Source organism: Pholcus phalangioides, unplaced genomic scaffold (genome assembly GCF_987345545.1).
Source record: "Pholcus phalangioides strain wild (caught in Gottingen) unplaced genomic scaffold, Ppha-v1.0 ptg000013l_1, whole genome shotgun sequence".
NCBI lineage: Eukaryota > Metazoa > Arthropoda > Arachnida > Araneae > Pholcidae > Pholcus > Pholcus phalangioides.
In genome coordinates this window covers 8,041,089-8,057,041 of record NW_028301606.1, presented here as the reverse complement: position 1 = coordinate 8,057,041, position 15,953 = coordinate 8,041,089, and the positions used below count along the sequence as shown (strand labels likewise).

The following is a 15,953-nucleotide window of genomic DNA, read 5'->3' as shown; positions in this document are numbered from 1 at the left end:
TTCCTCCCCTAATATTGGAGCTAGTGGCTTAAGTTATATGCTAACATGTGCCAAACATAGAAGTCATTTGCGACCCTAGGTTCATTTGCAAAAACTTTTTCTCTTGACATCTATTATTATCTCATTTTGGCAGTAAAGTTCTAGGACACCCTGCAGTCTCTCCAATGGCAACATGATGAGATTTTACCAAACGATGGGGGGGGGGGGGGGTGAAGAGTTTGAGGTAAGCATCAACTGAATACGAAGCTGAAATGTTATGAAACAACCCGAAATACTTTTTGAGAAGATAATTGGGTTGCCAGATTCGAAAAATGACAACAAAGGATACATTTCTATTGGTAAGTTGCAAAGTCAAATAATAGATGACTTCATCTACTGATATAAATAATCTTGCACATGCTCGAAAGTTGCTCTGAGCGCAATAGATGCCACCACTAAAATAACTGAGCATTCCATAACCTTCAAATAAAAGACTTGATGACACACATTAGAAGACTACTCTTTAAGACAACAATAATCAATTAAAACATAATCACTTGGAGCCTAAATACTTTTCTAAGATTTGATACACCAAGATTTGTCTGGTGGGAATAGAAAATACTCCCGTGAAACCTCTTCAATTCTTACTCCAAAGTGCTCCATTCGTTTCGTACGATTCTAGGATATAAGAAATACGGGACGATTTCGTATGCATGGACAATCCCGTTTATAACAAAAACTAATAGATGATGATCGATCGATGAAGCTATAAGTTGGATAACGTGAAACAATTCTCGCAGCATCCGCATACCTGAGCGACGATTCTGAAACCATTTTAATAACCATGTGTATGAATAGTAGCAAAATTATCTTTCTATTTCTAGTGATTTTTCATTATCTTCACAAGGAAATTATCTAAATTATTTTTATCCCACATGTTTTCTAATTTAATGTAAAAAATTTAAATTCTCATTTCTCCAAAATGAGCTTCACAAATGCTTTCAAATACTGTATACGAAAGCAAAAGCTTACAAATCAGAGTATTTTTCTGAATGCAAAATGAGTTCCAGTCGTGAGAATAGATACAAATAAATGATTTGAAATTGCGAATATAAACGGTCGTTTCTAGTTCAACATGGTAAATACAGGTTTTCACGGTATCCATGCTGCCATCTACTGGCAGGAACCGTGAACATTTAGGTAAAATTTCAATTGTAGTATTCGTGCTGTCATCTAGTGACAGACTATAGACTACACTAGAATACACTGCAGTTTCTCAAACCCATCGATAGATAGCAGCACGAGAGCTAACTTAATCATGAATTAACACGCGAAATTCAAAGTGAATAATAAATTCGAGAAATTACAGCGAATAGCAACATGAAATGAAATTGAAATTTTTACTTTCAAAATAATGATAAAATTAATTCTATATCTTCAATTCGAGAGCTTCAATGTCGAACTGGCTCCTGAACTGCTAGTACAAACAAAAAAAATCCAAATAAACATCGAATATTATCAATATGAAATATATCTAAATTTAGTTGATAGATTTAAAATCATATTTTTATACAAGTACAAAAGTCACAACAGACAAAATGCCAACAAAGTGGCATAAAAAATATGGATGTGGAGTATAAGAAAAATACAAAAACCTAAAATAAGAGAAATTATCACCAAAAAAAAAACTTATACAGTCCACTACTAATATAATTCGTTCACGTTTTTCTTCCACGTTTTTTTAAAATCACAAATTCTTGTAAATTTATTTGTTCCATCAAAAATTGATTGATAGTTTAAAAACGTCAAAATTTTGAGATAATTTTGATTTTTTTTTGATTCTGTGAATCTTCAAAATATTCGGAAATTTAACGGATAAACAATTATTGATTAAAATGAATCTTAATAGGAGTAACTAGAGTCAAATTTTTCTTTCTTCACAAAACAATCAATTGCAGTTTTAAAAAAATTATTTACGTGAAAAGTTTTACTTTTTAAAATGAAAGTGAGCTTTGAATGACGAATGAATGCAAAAGAATGAATATTAATTATTCAAATTATGAAATAATTTATGAGACCTTAATAATGAATGACGTTTCCAAAAATGCAGGTTATTATTATTTTTAATCAAATACGAGGGAATTACAGCACTCGTACTGTCATTTAGTGACCAGTCACAACTAGGGTTACTAACCGTCCTGTCTTTTTGATGTCATTTCAAGCATTCTCCCATGTTTCGGAAAATTCTACTTTCTGTGCTCCTTTTCAGGTTTCCGGAATAATTTTTCATTTTTTCTGGGGAAATGTTTTTCTCCACTTTGAAACATATATTTCTTCATTGATATAAGTATTTTTTCCCCCACACGCATTTACCGTCGAAAATCCCAAAATTTCTTGTTCCTGTTTTTTTAGCGGTTCTGAATTAGAGTTGGGAAAAATTATTGTTGTGGCCGGTTTTATTGTTCGGAACGGTAGCGCCATCTATTGGGAAAACTGAGATAAGCGAGTCACTAAGGATGTGTGTGTAGAAGTCCTCCTGTCGCAGTCTTCGAATCTTGCAATCCTAGGCACAACACAGTATGCGAACTTCGACTTGCCGTATTCGTGCTGTCATCTAGTGACGGGTTTTAACACTTTAGTTTCTCTAACCCATCGATAGATGGCAGCACCATAGTCAACTTAAGCATGATTTTTATTTTTAGATGCGAAAATGTCGTCACTTTTCCCAAAAAAAAAAATTGAATTGTTCGCATGCCGTAGTTGCTACTTCCCTTAAGACATTGCCCCCTTGTTCTTCGATTGTGTTGTGTTTTATCTCGATGAGCATTCATTTCGCGAAGATTTGTAAACAATACTCTCCTGGCTTATTCATTCTCTACACACACACGCATACACTACATACCTTACACACATGCACAAACTTGTCTTTTTCCTTCTCATACCACCCCTGGTGATCTGTAAGTCGCCAGACAGCCTGCAAAGGCTGGGCAGCGACGGAAACGTTCAATTCTGGTCTGGTCTGGTGGCATGCCGTAGTCTCGTTCGTCAAAATTTTGGAAGGTAGCAAAATTCTTTTTTCCTCTTTGAGATTATGAGGGAACAACGGAGGACAATTATAAGTCAGAAAACCACAGTATCGCATTTCGGCAGAATATTGTTTATATATTTGCCATCGTGAAATTTTTAAAAAAATGGCTTACAACATTTTGCCATGTAAGAATAGAATTAGCGCATTAATAATTATTAAATCATACTTTTACTGACTGACATGTATTAATACAAACTACAGTAGAGCTTGGCTAATTCGAATTTCGAATAATTCGAACTTTTACGAACTCCTCTTGAGTTCGCTATATAGATTAATATTGAAACTTCTTATTTAATTCGATTTATTTCTTCAAATTTTTTCAGTAGTTCGAATTTAGAGCGGGGAAAAAAATCACAATTTTTGTAAGTCAGACTTCTCTTTTTTCGATCCAGTTTTGGAAGAACAAATTTTTGAAGACAAATAAAACTGAAAAAATTCAGTTTTTCTCTATTTTCTTCTTTTTTTTTGTTGTTGATAATTTAAGGTCCATTTTAACATTGTTCAGCTGGGATGAATTGAGAATGTGTACCATTTGATACTGATTATGCTTTTCAACCTATGGATCAAAGTGTACTTTTGAAAATCTGAATTCTTTTGTCGTCATTAAGAGTAGGGAAAGTATCGGGAAGTAAAACTTAACAATATGTTAATGAAAGTATATTTCCTTGATAGCATAAGAATGATAAGTAAAATTTGGGAAACAGTTTTATAACAGTTTATCATGAACTGTTTCCGTAAATCAGGGTTTGAACAAGGTCAAGAAATTGTGTAGTGACAACTGGTTCCAGAAAAGGGGAATAATGTAGCAGCTAAGATTAATTATTATAATTATAAATTATTAAAGTTTTTGAAGCAGTTTCTCAAAACCGATGATGAAATTTTAACATAGAATTATTATATTTTGTGAATGTTGATGATTTAGTGGCAATTTGAAGTCATTTCACGAGGCCAGGATAGATTAATTGGATAATTCGAACACTTTTCCAGTGACTTTCGACTTCGAATTAACCAAATTCGATTGTGTATGAACGGGTTTTTTTTTTAAAATTCATGGTCTGTGCTGCCATGTAACAATGGATTAGAATAAGTTTCAGATTCGAAAAATGAGAAAGGAGGACGATTGCGCACGCACCCTTAGTGACGCCACTCATCTCAATTTTACCAATAGATGGTGCCACTATTCTGACCAACAAAACCAGCCACAGCGACAATTTTGCCCAACTCTCAACCAGAGGCACTAAAAAAGCATAAACAGAAAAAATTTTTGGAAATTTTGATGGCTATTGGTGGATGCGTGGGGGGAAAGAACACAAAAACACTCATACGAGGTATCAATGTCTAGGAGAAGATAGATTTGAAAGTCTGGGAGGGGAGTACACGGTCATTATTGTTGGGGGGGGGGGGTACAATGATGATGACGTCAATTCATAGATACACATATACATTAGATCAGTTGACTCCACCTTTGACGCTGATACGTCAGAGCGTATGTATCAATGAAGAAATATATGTTTCAAAGTTGAGAAAAAAAAATTTCCACAGAGAAAAAGAAAAATAATTCCGGAAACTTGAAAAGGAGTACAAAAGGGCGATTTTTTTCCGAAACGTAAAGAAGAAGGTTGGTAACCCTCAATTAGAACACTTTAGTCTCTCGGAACCGTCTACATTTACACACAGCCATCGTGCTGCCACCTAGTGACTCAGTGAAATATCAGACTTTCTTAAACTCCCTGATAGATGGCAGCACGGGATTATGTTTCGAATAAGAGTCATTAACGCGCCAAGTTCAAACCGAATAATTTTACTTCGGCGTAATGTTGACGCATTTAAAAATTAAAATTATAGATTTTTTTTTGTTCCCTTCTCAAACGATAGATGAATGCTCACAAATTTTTGATTCACAATTTCTTTGCATACGTAATCATATTGTTACACAAACAAAGTTCAAAATATTCGAATAAAATAAGAGTCTAAATAATGCTGGGAACAAAAATTTGACTTGATAAACGTATTATTTACACCGATGTAAAGTCTTGAAATATTAGTATTTTTTGCATTTGCAGCAGATGTTCCTTGCATTTGTAAGCTCAGATATTTCAGTTATTTTTCATTCTTAAGCAATCAAATAAGATGAAAACCTCTGAGACGTACCATTATTAGTCCTTAACGGGAATCCGATCTTAAATCCTTTCTTATATAGTCCTTAGCTAAAGGTCGAAAAGAAAACTTGAAAGTTTTGAATAGCTAAATGAACAAAGTCACTACCTCCTATATACATAGGAGGTAGTGACAGAGTTCATGATTTTGGAGAAAGCGTTCTCCTAGAATGAAGAGGGGGTAAATTCATCTGGATACTTTTCCCTCTCCAAGACCGTCCATCCCTTTGGGAAAGAGCGCAAACCATCCATCCCAAGATGGTCTGTCTGGGCGGTCAGCGGTCATGTCTGTCTGGATACTTCTCCGAGGTGAATTCCTGAAGCTCTGCTGCTGAATACTCCAAAATTATTCTAGATACGCATCTGTTTTCTTAGAAACTCAAGGCACGCTATGGGGGCAGAATCAGTCCAATATTTTCTTACGTCTTTTTTATCTGGAAACAGTATATTACATTTACACTCGTTATAAGTGTCAGCTGAATTTTCTCAATTTAGTGAATTTCATATGAAATTCAAAACTAAACTTGAAATTTTTAGCTGAAAACAACCAATACCTAACTAAATTATATTAAAAAATGACCGACTGATCCATCCTGTAGAGATGAATTTCAGATCTTCCCTGACTGAATTGATCGTCTCGGTATCTATATCTATAAAATTAATGGTTACATGTGAATGATAATGGGAATTAGAGACCATCATGCGTTTTTTTTCTCTAGGCAACGACTCACGTTCAGACCCTGGAGAAGAAAATCGTTCAGATCGAAAGAGTGAACATCGAGCTCAAGAGCAAGGTCGAGGAATTTACTCAACTGCTGGATGGATCGCAACGTGACTTGCGCAACAAAATCGCCGATTTGCAGAAATCTCAGCACGAGAACGAGAAGCTGCGAGAACAACTTGCTGCTCTGACCCGCGAGAACAAGAAACTAGCTGGTAAGAATCCATTCCACTATCTCTCTCACCAGCGTTTCTCAACCTTTCTGAAAACAAGGACTGGTAAAATGCCTGAAACAATTTGACGGACCAATTATGTCTCGTATTACTGGACATTCCTGTATTTTTTGTTGTTCCGATTTTTTTTTTATACGTTTGTCCCCGTTTTCTAAACGATACTTACATATAAAGTCGTAAATACACAGAGTTTTCATAATATATAAATTATATTATATAAAATACTTAAATTATATTATATAAAATACTTAAATTATATTATATAAAATACTTAAATTATATTATATAAAATACTTAAATTATATTATATAAATTATAAATTATATAAGGTATTCAAATTATATTACGATAATTATGGCAAAAATTATAATTATAAACATTCATCTCACATATTTAACAGGTTTAATGTATTGTGAGAAGTTTTCAATTTTTTTGGAATTTTAATTTTGATTGGTGATTACATCTATTTCTGACAATGTTTTTGATGACAATTTGCGATGTCCCGTATCCTACGGATCGCTACTTAAAATCCCAGTTTATTGTATTTTTCTGAAATATGGTCATAAAATCATTTAAGTATTTTTTTTAGTGAAGCATATTTTGTTTGCTGTGATTTGTAGCAGCTCCTTTATCTCCACATCCTTCAGCAACTTCAGCAGTAATAAGCAAATCGCATTTAAATGAATAAATTGCAATTTTTGACAAAATTTAGTGATATCCCGTATATTTAGGATCACAATTTCCAGCATGATGTATGGTGAGTCTAAGTATTAAGGTATAATTTCATTTGAACTCATATGGATGTTACTAATATCAATTACAACGGGTGAATAATTTTATTAAGTCTTGTCTGCGGACCACCTATGACATCGTCACGGACCAACTCTAGTCCCCAGACCATAGGTTGAGAAACGCTGCGCTACCATTTTGAGTCCTGATCAATAGAAAATCCCCATTAGTGACTGGAGCAAAAAAAGCCGATCTACATAGTCAACATAATCACACAAAAACCAACTTGAAAATGCGTGAGTTTTCCAGCAAATGTTTCATTTTTTCCCTCCACAGAAAACTAAGTAAGATCTCCTTAATTTGAATGCCAAGGGCATCTGAACCATTCCGGTGTACTTGTCTTTCACTCCAATTCGCTTTAGTACCCTCAAAAAAGAAAAGAAGCTTCGACCAGAGATGAAAGAAAGAGTGACAACTAAATGCAGCTGCCCTTGAGGAAAATAACGCGCGTATTTATTTATATTGCTTACGGCAAATTCTAGAATTACAGCGAAAATTGCTGTTTGACCTGGATGGTTGCCACTCACTCACCAAACAGCGGCAACATTTCATTAACCACCCGCTTCTTGGGCGAATGAAGCCACGTTTTGTTCTGTAAGTAAGTAATATTACGAGTGACAAGAGTGTTTATGTTACGCGGGTAACAACGGGTAAGTTGTTACACGTGGCCAAAACGGGCAATAAGAGAAACTGAAATCTACCAGCCTCAATTCTTTCTTCTTTCTCGTGGTGGAAACGAATGAAAACGAGCAGCCATTGCGAACTTAACACGCGGCCGCCATTACTGAGATACGACCTACAGGATGAAGAGAGTCTGAAGTTTCTTTTCGAATTAGACGCGCACTTTGAGCAAATCTTGGTCTTTTGATGTCGTTTTCTTCACGCGAAAGTCTCATCGATAAGAATACACTTTAAAAAAAATATTGTCAACATTTGACCGTATATTAAGTGGCATTCTCGTTTCTATCAAGCGCAGATCCAGAGAGGTGCGATCGCTACTTCCCCAGAGACGAGTAATATGGGGATTGGTCTGTCCCGTAAAATACAGGGAATGACCCGATGCACTAACCCAATAAGTCACTTTTCCGCTGCATCGCCTGCCTCCGCTTCATTTCCAGCTGAAGATGTCTGCCTCCACTCTATTCACAGCTGAGGCAGGGCCGTAACTAACCCTGGGCTCTGAGCACAATGGGGACCCTCACAAAAGTTTGTATTTGTTTTGCATATTAATAACCATTTCAAGGTGGGTTCCAAGGAAAAGTTTGCCCCAGAACCCCTGAGAAGGCATACTAGGCCCTGAGCTGCAGATATCAGCCTCGGCTTCATGAAGATGTGTGAAGATGACTACCTTCGATCCGTTCAAATCTGAAGATGTCTGCCTCCACTCCATTCGCAACTGAAGACCACCCCCTCCAAGAGCCGAATAAGATGTAAAACTTTGTCTGCCCCGTAAAATACGAGACTATCAAAGGAACTTAATTCGCCCCTCCCGTCACATCGCCCTTGATCAGCGATTATTCCTTCGTATTTTCAACGAAGTTTGTTGGAATGGGTAATCTCAAGAGTGAAATCAGACATAAAGATAACTTTTCCTAATTAACGTTAACGATAATTAGGAATATAAGTATAGGTATTCGTCTCACATATTTGGCAGAATTAACGTGTTTTTTGATTAGCCCTGTATTTCACCAGGCTTTTTCCTGGTGAGTCGTCAAACACAATACAGTCGATATACATGGTGTCCCATAAATTCGTAAATAACTTCATAAAAATTGAAGGAACTTGTACGGTTTGCAAGAGAAAAAGTTATTCTTACGAAGGGGAATTTTTTAAATTTTTTGTTTTGGTACGGAAAAATAGTTAAAGTTTTTGTTGATAGAGAGCGCTGCCCGAAAGCAAATCACTGGAAATATGCAAATCAGTCTTCTTTAAAATGTCGGGTGTACAATAGACAGCTCATTTCTGAATTTTTCTGCTACTGTTGTTTAAAGGTTTGCGTTATGATTTTGACAGGATTAAGCAGAGTTGATGAAGTTATGAAGTTTTACCACTAAAACAAGCGGCAGTAGATGGGAAATTCAGGAATGAGCTGTCTATCATACACCCGGCGTTTTAAAGAAGACTGATTTGCATATTTCCAGTGATTAGCTTGCTCACTGTGACCTCTACCAACAAAAATTTGTAGTAAATTTTTTTACTCTACCCCAAAAAAAAAATTTCCCCTTTCGAGAAAATAACTTTTTTCCGCAAACCGCATTCAGCAGCATTTTACCAGTGTTTCTCAACCTATGGTCCGCGGACCAAAGGTCGTCCATAATGATGTGGCATAGGTAGTCCACAGGCAGAAATTATTCACCCGCTGTAATTTATATTAGTAACATCCATATGGGTTCAAATGAAATTATACCTTAATACTCCTTATTTTCATTTTACAAAATTAAAAATTATTCAGTTGTTATAACTGATATTAGTACAGTAATATTCTTTTGGGTTGAAATAAAAATTGTATATTCATACTTAGGTTCATCATACCTCATCAACGGAAATGCGGGAAATTGCGATCCCAAATGCGGGATGTCACTAATTGTTGCCAAGAAATGCAATTTATGCGACAGATTTGCTAACTACTAATAAAATAGGCGAAGGGTGAGAAAATGAAGGGCTGCTACAAATCGCAGTAAACAAAAATGTACTCGCGAAAAAATAGGAAAAAAAAATTCAAATGACTAGATGACAATATTTCATTGAGAAAAATAAGGGGAACTGAGATCTTTAATACGAGGCGTCACCAATTGTCACTAAAAACATTTCCATAAGTCGTCAAATCCCCCATTTGCAGTTAGAACCACTGGAAAATTGAGGAAAAAAACGTTGAAACTGAGAAATATGTAAGATGAATATTTGTATTTATAGCTATAATTATCATAATAAGGGGTCATTCAAGTATTACGTCACCATTGGGGGGGGGGGGAGGGGGTTCGGATTTGCTGACTTTTGATGGCAATGGGGGAGGGGGGGGATTTAAAGGTTGCTTACGTCATCAACCACCCTTTTGGAAGATACGAAATATTCTAAGCTGCTAACGAAATTTTGCTGACAAGGGGGGGGGGGTGTGTCCATAGGCGTAAACTTATTGAAAATGTTGGGGGGGCTCAGGCTCTAATGGAACCTCGTTTATACGACGCGTCGTATAAATGCGAAAGCAGTACTGCAAAACGAACTTTTTCCGAAAATTACCCCCCCCCCCACCTTTTTTTTACAGACGTTTCCGAAAAAAAAATTTGTGAAAATCTGTCGTTTTGATTCAAAATCTTATGCTTGAGAAGAAATATACTTATAATACTATCATAACATTACTGTTGCTAAAGTCTCACGCAATTTTACGGTATTCATTTCAAGATTTAACAAAAAAAAGTGTTATTTAAACGTTATGTAAAACGTCCTTTACTTGACAGAGAACACCGTTACAAAATTATCGAATGTGGGGGCGACAAAAATCCCAGTTACAGCCCTGGCTATCAGCATACCGTAGCCCGTTCAATAATTATTTCAGTACATGTCAAAAGCCATTGAACACAGGGCCACAACTAGGGAGGAGCAGGCGGGTCTCGTGCCCCGGGCGCTAGACCGGATGGGGTGTAAATTTCATTCTAAAACCTCTCCTTCAACATTACAAGGGGGGTTACCCCGGGTAACCAAGCATCTAGTTGCAGCCCTGATTGAACCAGTCAATCATCTTAAATTTTATTACTTTTTCAGTAAAAAATATGCATGAGAAACTACAGTCGATCCCGCTTAGTTTTTCCGCTTACAACGTTTCTTCATGATGGGTTTTTGAAAACCGTAAAACACTGTATTTCAGTGACACGTTTTCACCAATTGAAAAATTATGTGATTCGATTGATAGAAAAGGTGTTTTCCAAAGACTTGGGAGTTCGAATCGAAGTGAAAACGTCGATTAATTGAAGTGTATACAGGCAGGGCCCTGGGTAAAGCAGGAATTAGGAGGCTCTTGCGACAAGAGTCAAAGATGTTAATTGGTCAGTGAATGTATGTTGTTTGAATTTCGGGGGTCAAAGTTATAAAGGCTTCATTTGCCCATGAAGAAATTAGGCCCTGTATACAGGGATAATGTATAGAAATGTATAGCAACTGAAGCAAAACCTCGTACAAATAAGTAAGGTCAGAAACGTAATAGGGAGATAAAGGAAAAAGATAAATAGGGAGACAAAGGGTTCCATTACATTTTCCTAAATACAGTAAAATCTCCACAAATGATCACCTGTACTCAAACACAAATATGCATCAGTGGCCGCCTCTATTCGGCGTAAAATTTCTATAGTGGAGCCCCGTACGCTCTCCTCTTATATTCATTTATCGAATTTACTGATTTATTTTCTTCGAGTGGGTGCGGAGCCCCCGGGAAGTGTACACGGAGCACCGGTTGAGAACCGCTGCTTCAGTGAAAAGTTTCCCAAACTTTTTGTGTTCCATAGCTCTTCTTTAAAAAAAATTTCTTTCTCATTTCTCCCAACTCAAGCCCACCCATAGGATCCTATACTAAACCCATAGCTTCTATCGACCCTTTGGACAATTGCATCGACCCCTTTCCCCAGGGGTCGATATTTCACACTTTGGAAAGCACAGCTTCAGTGGCCATTCTTGGTTATTATACAACTTAATTTAATGAAAGGTCACGGGAAATTGACCTTTTTATTTTTGATTTATTCATTTTTTTTTTTTTTGCACTATTTATAAATTTGTTATGATTAGTCCTGTTTGTAGCATTTATATAAATTAACCTCTTTTTAGCATTAATATGTGTATAAATGTATGTAATTGAAGAATTTTCAGAATAAGTGCAAATTTTCAAGTTGTGCGGAAGATTAATTAAATTTTTGTAATTTTTCAAATTAATATTGCTCATAAATACAATAAAAGTTCGTTATAACAACAGCTCACAACCACAAGAAAAGTTTTCGCTGTAACGTAGTTCTCATTATAAACGAATTTTCACGTTTCGCTCTGTAAGAACATAAAATTATTGAAAATTGCTGCTTTATCTGCATTGGGACGTCTTTGAGATCATTTCGTTCTAATATTAACGATTGAACGGAACTCTAGTCATGTGAAATTGATTTTTGATCTCAAATCAGTTGATTCTCTAAGAGTATAAGACGTTTTCCATAGAATTTCGTATCATCAAAGCGGTTTAGATGACCAACTGAACAATTAAAAGTCTGAACTTATTACATTCATGCTCACTTCCATGGATTTATGGATCAGTCAACATCGTCTATCGAATCGGAAATTCGACATTTTCAAATAGTTTGGTTGTTCAACTCCAAGGACCTTCTAGCTGCAATGGACCATACCCGAAGCCCGGGTGCTTTATTTGCTTGTCATTTCTTTTTTTTCAAGTAAAAAGAAGTAAAATCTCAGGAGAAAAATCCGCCCATTTTTGACATTATTCATGTTTTGTTACTTGTGTGCACGTGTAGTTTGCTTCTTTTTCGAGCAACTTTTTCTTTCTATTAGTGAGCAGCTACGGTACTAATAACTAGAAATTCCTAAATAAAATACATGTAGAAATCATTTGCATGGGAATGTTTTTGCAAATGAATATGCACCGAGATAAATAGAAAAGATGCATTTAAAAACGCATTTCCGTTTTTTGCTTGGTTATTTGTTCTTTAGCACATATTTTCTCAGTTTTAGTTCATATTTAGCCATTTTTTTTAAGTGGAAAATTCGGGCTCTAATTACAGGCGAATCCCGTTTTAACGAATACCGTTACAGCGAAAATATCGTTTTAACGAATGGTTTTCTAATCCCTCTAATAAGTATACATAGGAACAATGCAAACAATCTGAAATTTCTTTATAACGAAGTGTTTTCTCCGGTTTCTTGGACTTCGTTATAACAGGATATTCGACTGTATAACAATCATTTAATGTATTGTTACCAAAGTGAATGTGACAAGGGCGTAGCCAGAAATTTCGTTCGGCAGGGGGGACCAAAGTGATAGAACAATAGATTTGGTCATCTTTTCCCCTTTTTTCGGTCATTTTCTCACATTTCGGACGAGGGGACCAGACCCCCAAGTCTTCCTCTTCGCTACGCCCTTGGAATGGGACTACCCCTGAGCATGAGCGTACCCAAGAAAACCAATCTATTGGGGGGGGGGGGCACGGAATTTCTTCCAGAGAATTTTTGAGTTGGTGCCAATTTTCCAAAAGCATTTAATTAACAAAAATTTATTTGATTGTTGGGGGCGTAGCCTTTGCCCTTGAGCCCCATTCTAGTTTGATCACGGTCCAAGTAAAAATATACTTTCATTCTCTCTCTCTCATTGAAACGAGCACAACTCCGGTCTATCGCCATAGGCAATTTATTCAGATCTAGTCATGCCGTAAATCTGTGTATATCCTCCCAGGATCCCCCAGATCTCATGAATCCCGAAATCCCCTGGGCGGGGTCATGAAAATGACTATATACAAAAAATATATTCAGAACAGTATATGCATCTTTATTTATTCCAAGGTTGGACAAACCCCAAGTGCCAGGTCACCATGGTGACTGGAAAATCTGTATTCGCGCCTAAAATTTTGTATATGTGATTGCTAAATCAGAATCTAGTGATGGCTCAAAATTTTCCGATTTCATAATTGTCTTCCAACATAGAAAGGAGCAGAGCCACAACTAGAGAAAGCAGGTAGGTCTGGTGCTCCGGACGCTGGACCAGAATGTGAGTCGAATTCACCCTTTAACTGCTTCTTCTACATGCAAGGGGCGCCAAAATTCCGAATTGCCCCAGATGACAAAGTATCTAGTTGCGGCCCTGGGAAGGGGGTCATCAATTCCCAGAAAGGTTGAAAAAAGATTATTTAAGATACTTTTCTCGTGAAAAAACCATGCTTGGCTCTTACAAAATTTGGCTGGTGCCTAAATTTTTTAATGATTTTTGTCGAGCCCTGTATTTATTTATATTTTATGATACAGTGTATATTTCCCCCAAAATCAAATTACATGTCACTTATTTAAGATTTATTTTACTCTCATATATTGAGTCATATATCAGGTTTTAAATTAGAAAAATAATAATTTTTTTAGTTGCATAAATTTCTTATTAAAAACTCGATTCAAATATTGTCACTTTTACAAGTATGCAAGCCAAATGGAGTTTAAATTTTTCTTAAATAAATTTTAAATATGATTGAAAAAAATAAAACATGGTAAGTTTTATTAATTTATTGATATGTCTAACAGAAAAAAAATATTTTATACTACGCTTTATTGATTATAAGTATTAGAGGGCTGCAAAATCTAGATTGTTTTTGAAGATTCTGAATAAATTATCATTAAAGAAAATGTTTAAAATGCATGGATTTATCAAAAATGTGTAGCTATATTTAATATTGCTTACTTTTTCTGTCAGGAAACTGCGCGGAATCACGAGGAACTTTTCCGTTTTCTTGTAATACAACATGTTTTACTAACAGAAGGTTATACTGTACGTGCACAACCGAATGTGGTCCACACAAACCATCAAATACTGTGGAACTGTCCATCTCAACATTTGTGGGGGGGGGGGGGGTTCAGTGGAAAAACAAGGAGTTTACTTCAAGTGGCTCCAAACACAGCTATTCTTATATTCTTATTTTGCAGAATCACAAACTTCGTCTAGATTTTTCTTCACCACCGTAATTTCTTTATATTCCAATTAGGATCATCTATGTCGGCGTCCTTCACGGATGGCCATCCATTAAGCACAAAAGCTTTTAAAGCCTTGACCGGCGGCGTCAAGAAGAATGTAGTTTTCAGGATCAGAAGGGGGGTCCCCATATGGACGGATGCCTCCAGGTGACATATTCCCCACATAAGCGACACGCTATACACTCCCTGTCCTTCTAATTAGGAAATGGTGATTGTATTCAGTAAACCTGCATTGAAGCAGCCGAAACTGAACCCTATTGAAATGCTCTTTGTCAGCTGCAGAAGGTGCGGCCCCTTGATCATGAAAAAAAAAAAAAAATACATGGAATAAAAAGCCTGCCAAAGATCCCAGGCTAGAAGCCCTTCTCCAGTATGTGGGAGTCCATGGCCGTGCTTATAGCTCGCTGAGTGCCCCCCCCCCCCCGGGAAACACGGCACTAGATGCCACGGACGGGCTGTAACTAGGAGTGAAGATCATTTTATTGTCGGGAAGGGGGGGGGGAAGCATCGAAATGCCTCCTTGAGATCGACTGTGATGCCGCAAGATATTTAAAATTTCTAACAGTGCTGCGAACGTAAACAGGGTATTTAAAACCCCCTCTTTGCGGTCACCGGCTGGACAAATAGAAATTCGTCCGTAAAAAAGAATTGATCGGGAAAGGAGGAACCCTATTAAAACCTTGAGAATAATTCTTCATTTTGAAATAAACACAATTTTTTGAATAACATAAGTAAGAAATACTACATCCTTTTTAGAAAAATTCCCCAATTTAATTTGCAATGGAACATAGAAAAAATTACAGTATTTTCCGATAAATAGAGGTCGCATCCTGTAAAATGGCCGGAAAAAAGTGTTTGTGGAAAAATCGCCACTTTTTTTTTTACATGTCACAGCTTCGTGTAAGGCCGAAACTCACTGTACTGACGTGACGTGATTATTCCGAGTCTAGGTGTGGAAAACGTATCCATGCGATTTTTTTGTGGGGAAGAGGGGAAGATTGAGCCAGCTCTCCAAAATTAATAAGAGGGGGGTGGGGGAGTCTCGATCCCATTGGCTTAAAACAAGTTACGATTTAATGCACTTAACATACGACTTAATACAAGTTACGCTTACGACAGGTCCAAGCACTTCCCTGTGAAAAATCGGGGTCCTCGCGAAAGATCTGTCCAAAAGCCCGGTCCAACGGAGACAGGATCATTTTAGTCGTGGAGGGAGGGAAGAGTATGTAATTTTTTCACCCTCTCCCCACTAAAAAAAACGATCGAAACGA

General features: G+C 36.5%; 1 protein-coding gene across 1 annotated transcript in view; it reads left to right on the top strand.

Annotated features, from left to right (window-relative positions):
• LOC149078545 (paramyosin-like) overlaps positions 1-15,953 on the top strand; it is a 60,431-nt gene that overhangs the window by 25,797 nt on the left and 18,681 nt on the right. The window contains exon 9 of the mRNA XM_089240657.1: positions 5,943-6,159. Within this exon, the coding sequence (XP_089096783.1) occupies positions 5,943-6,159 (217 nt within the window). The remainder of the gene's footprint in view (positions 1-5,942; positions 6,160-15,953) is intronic.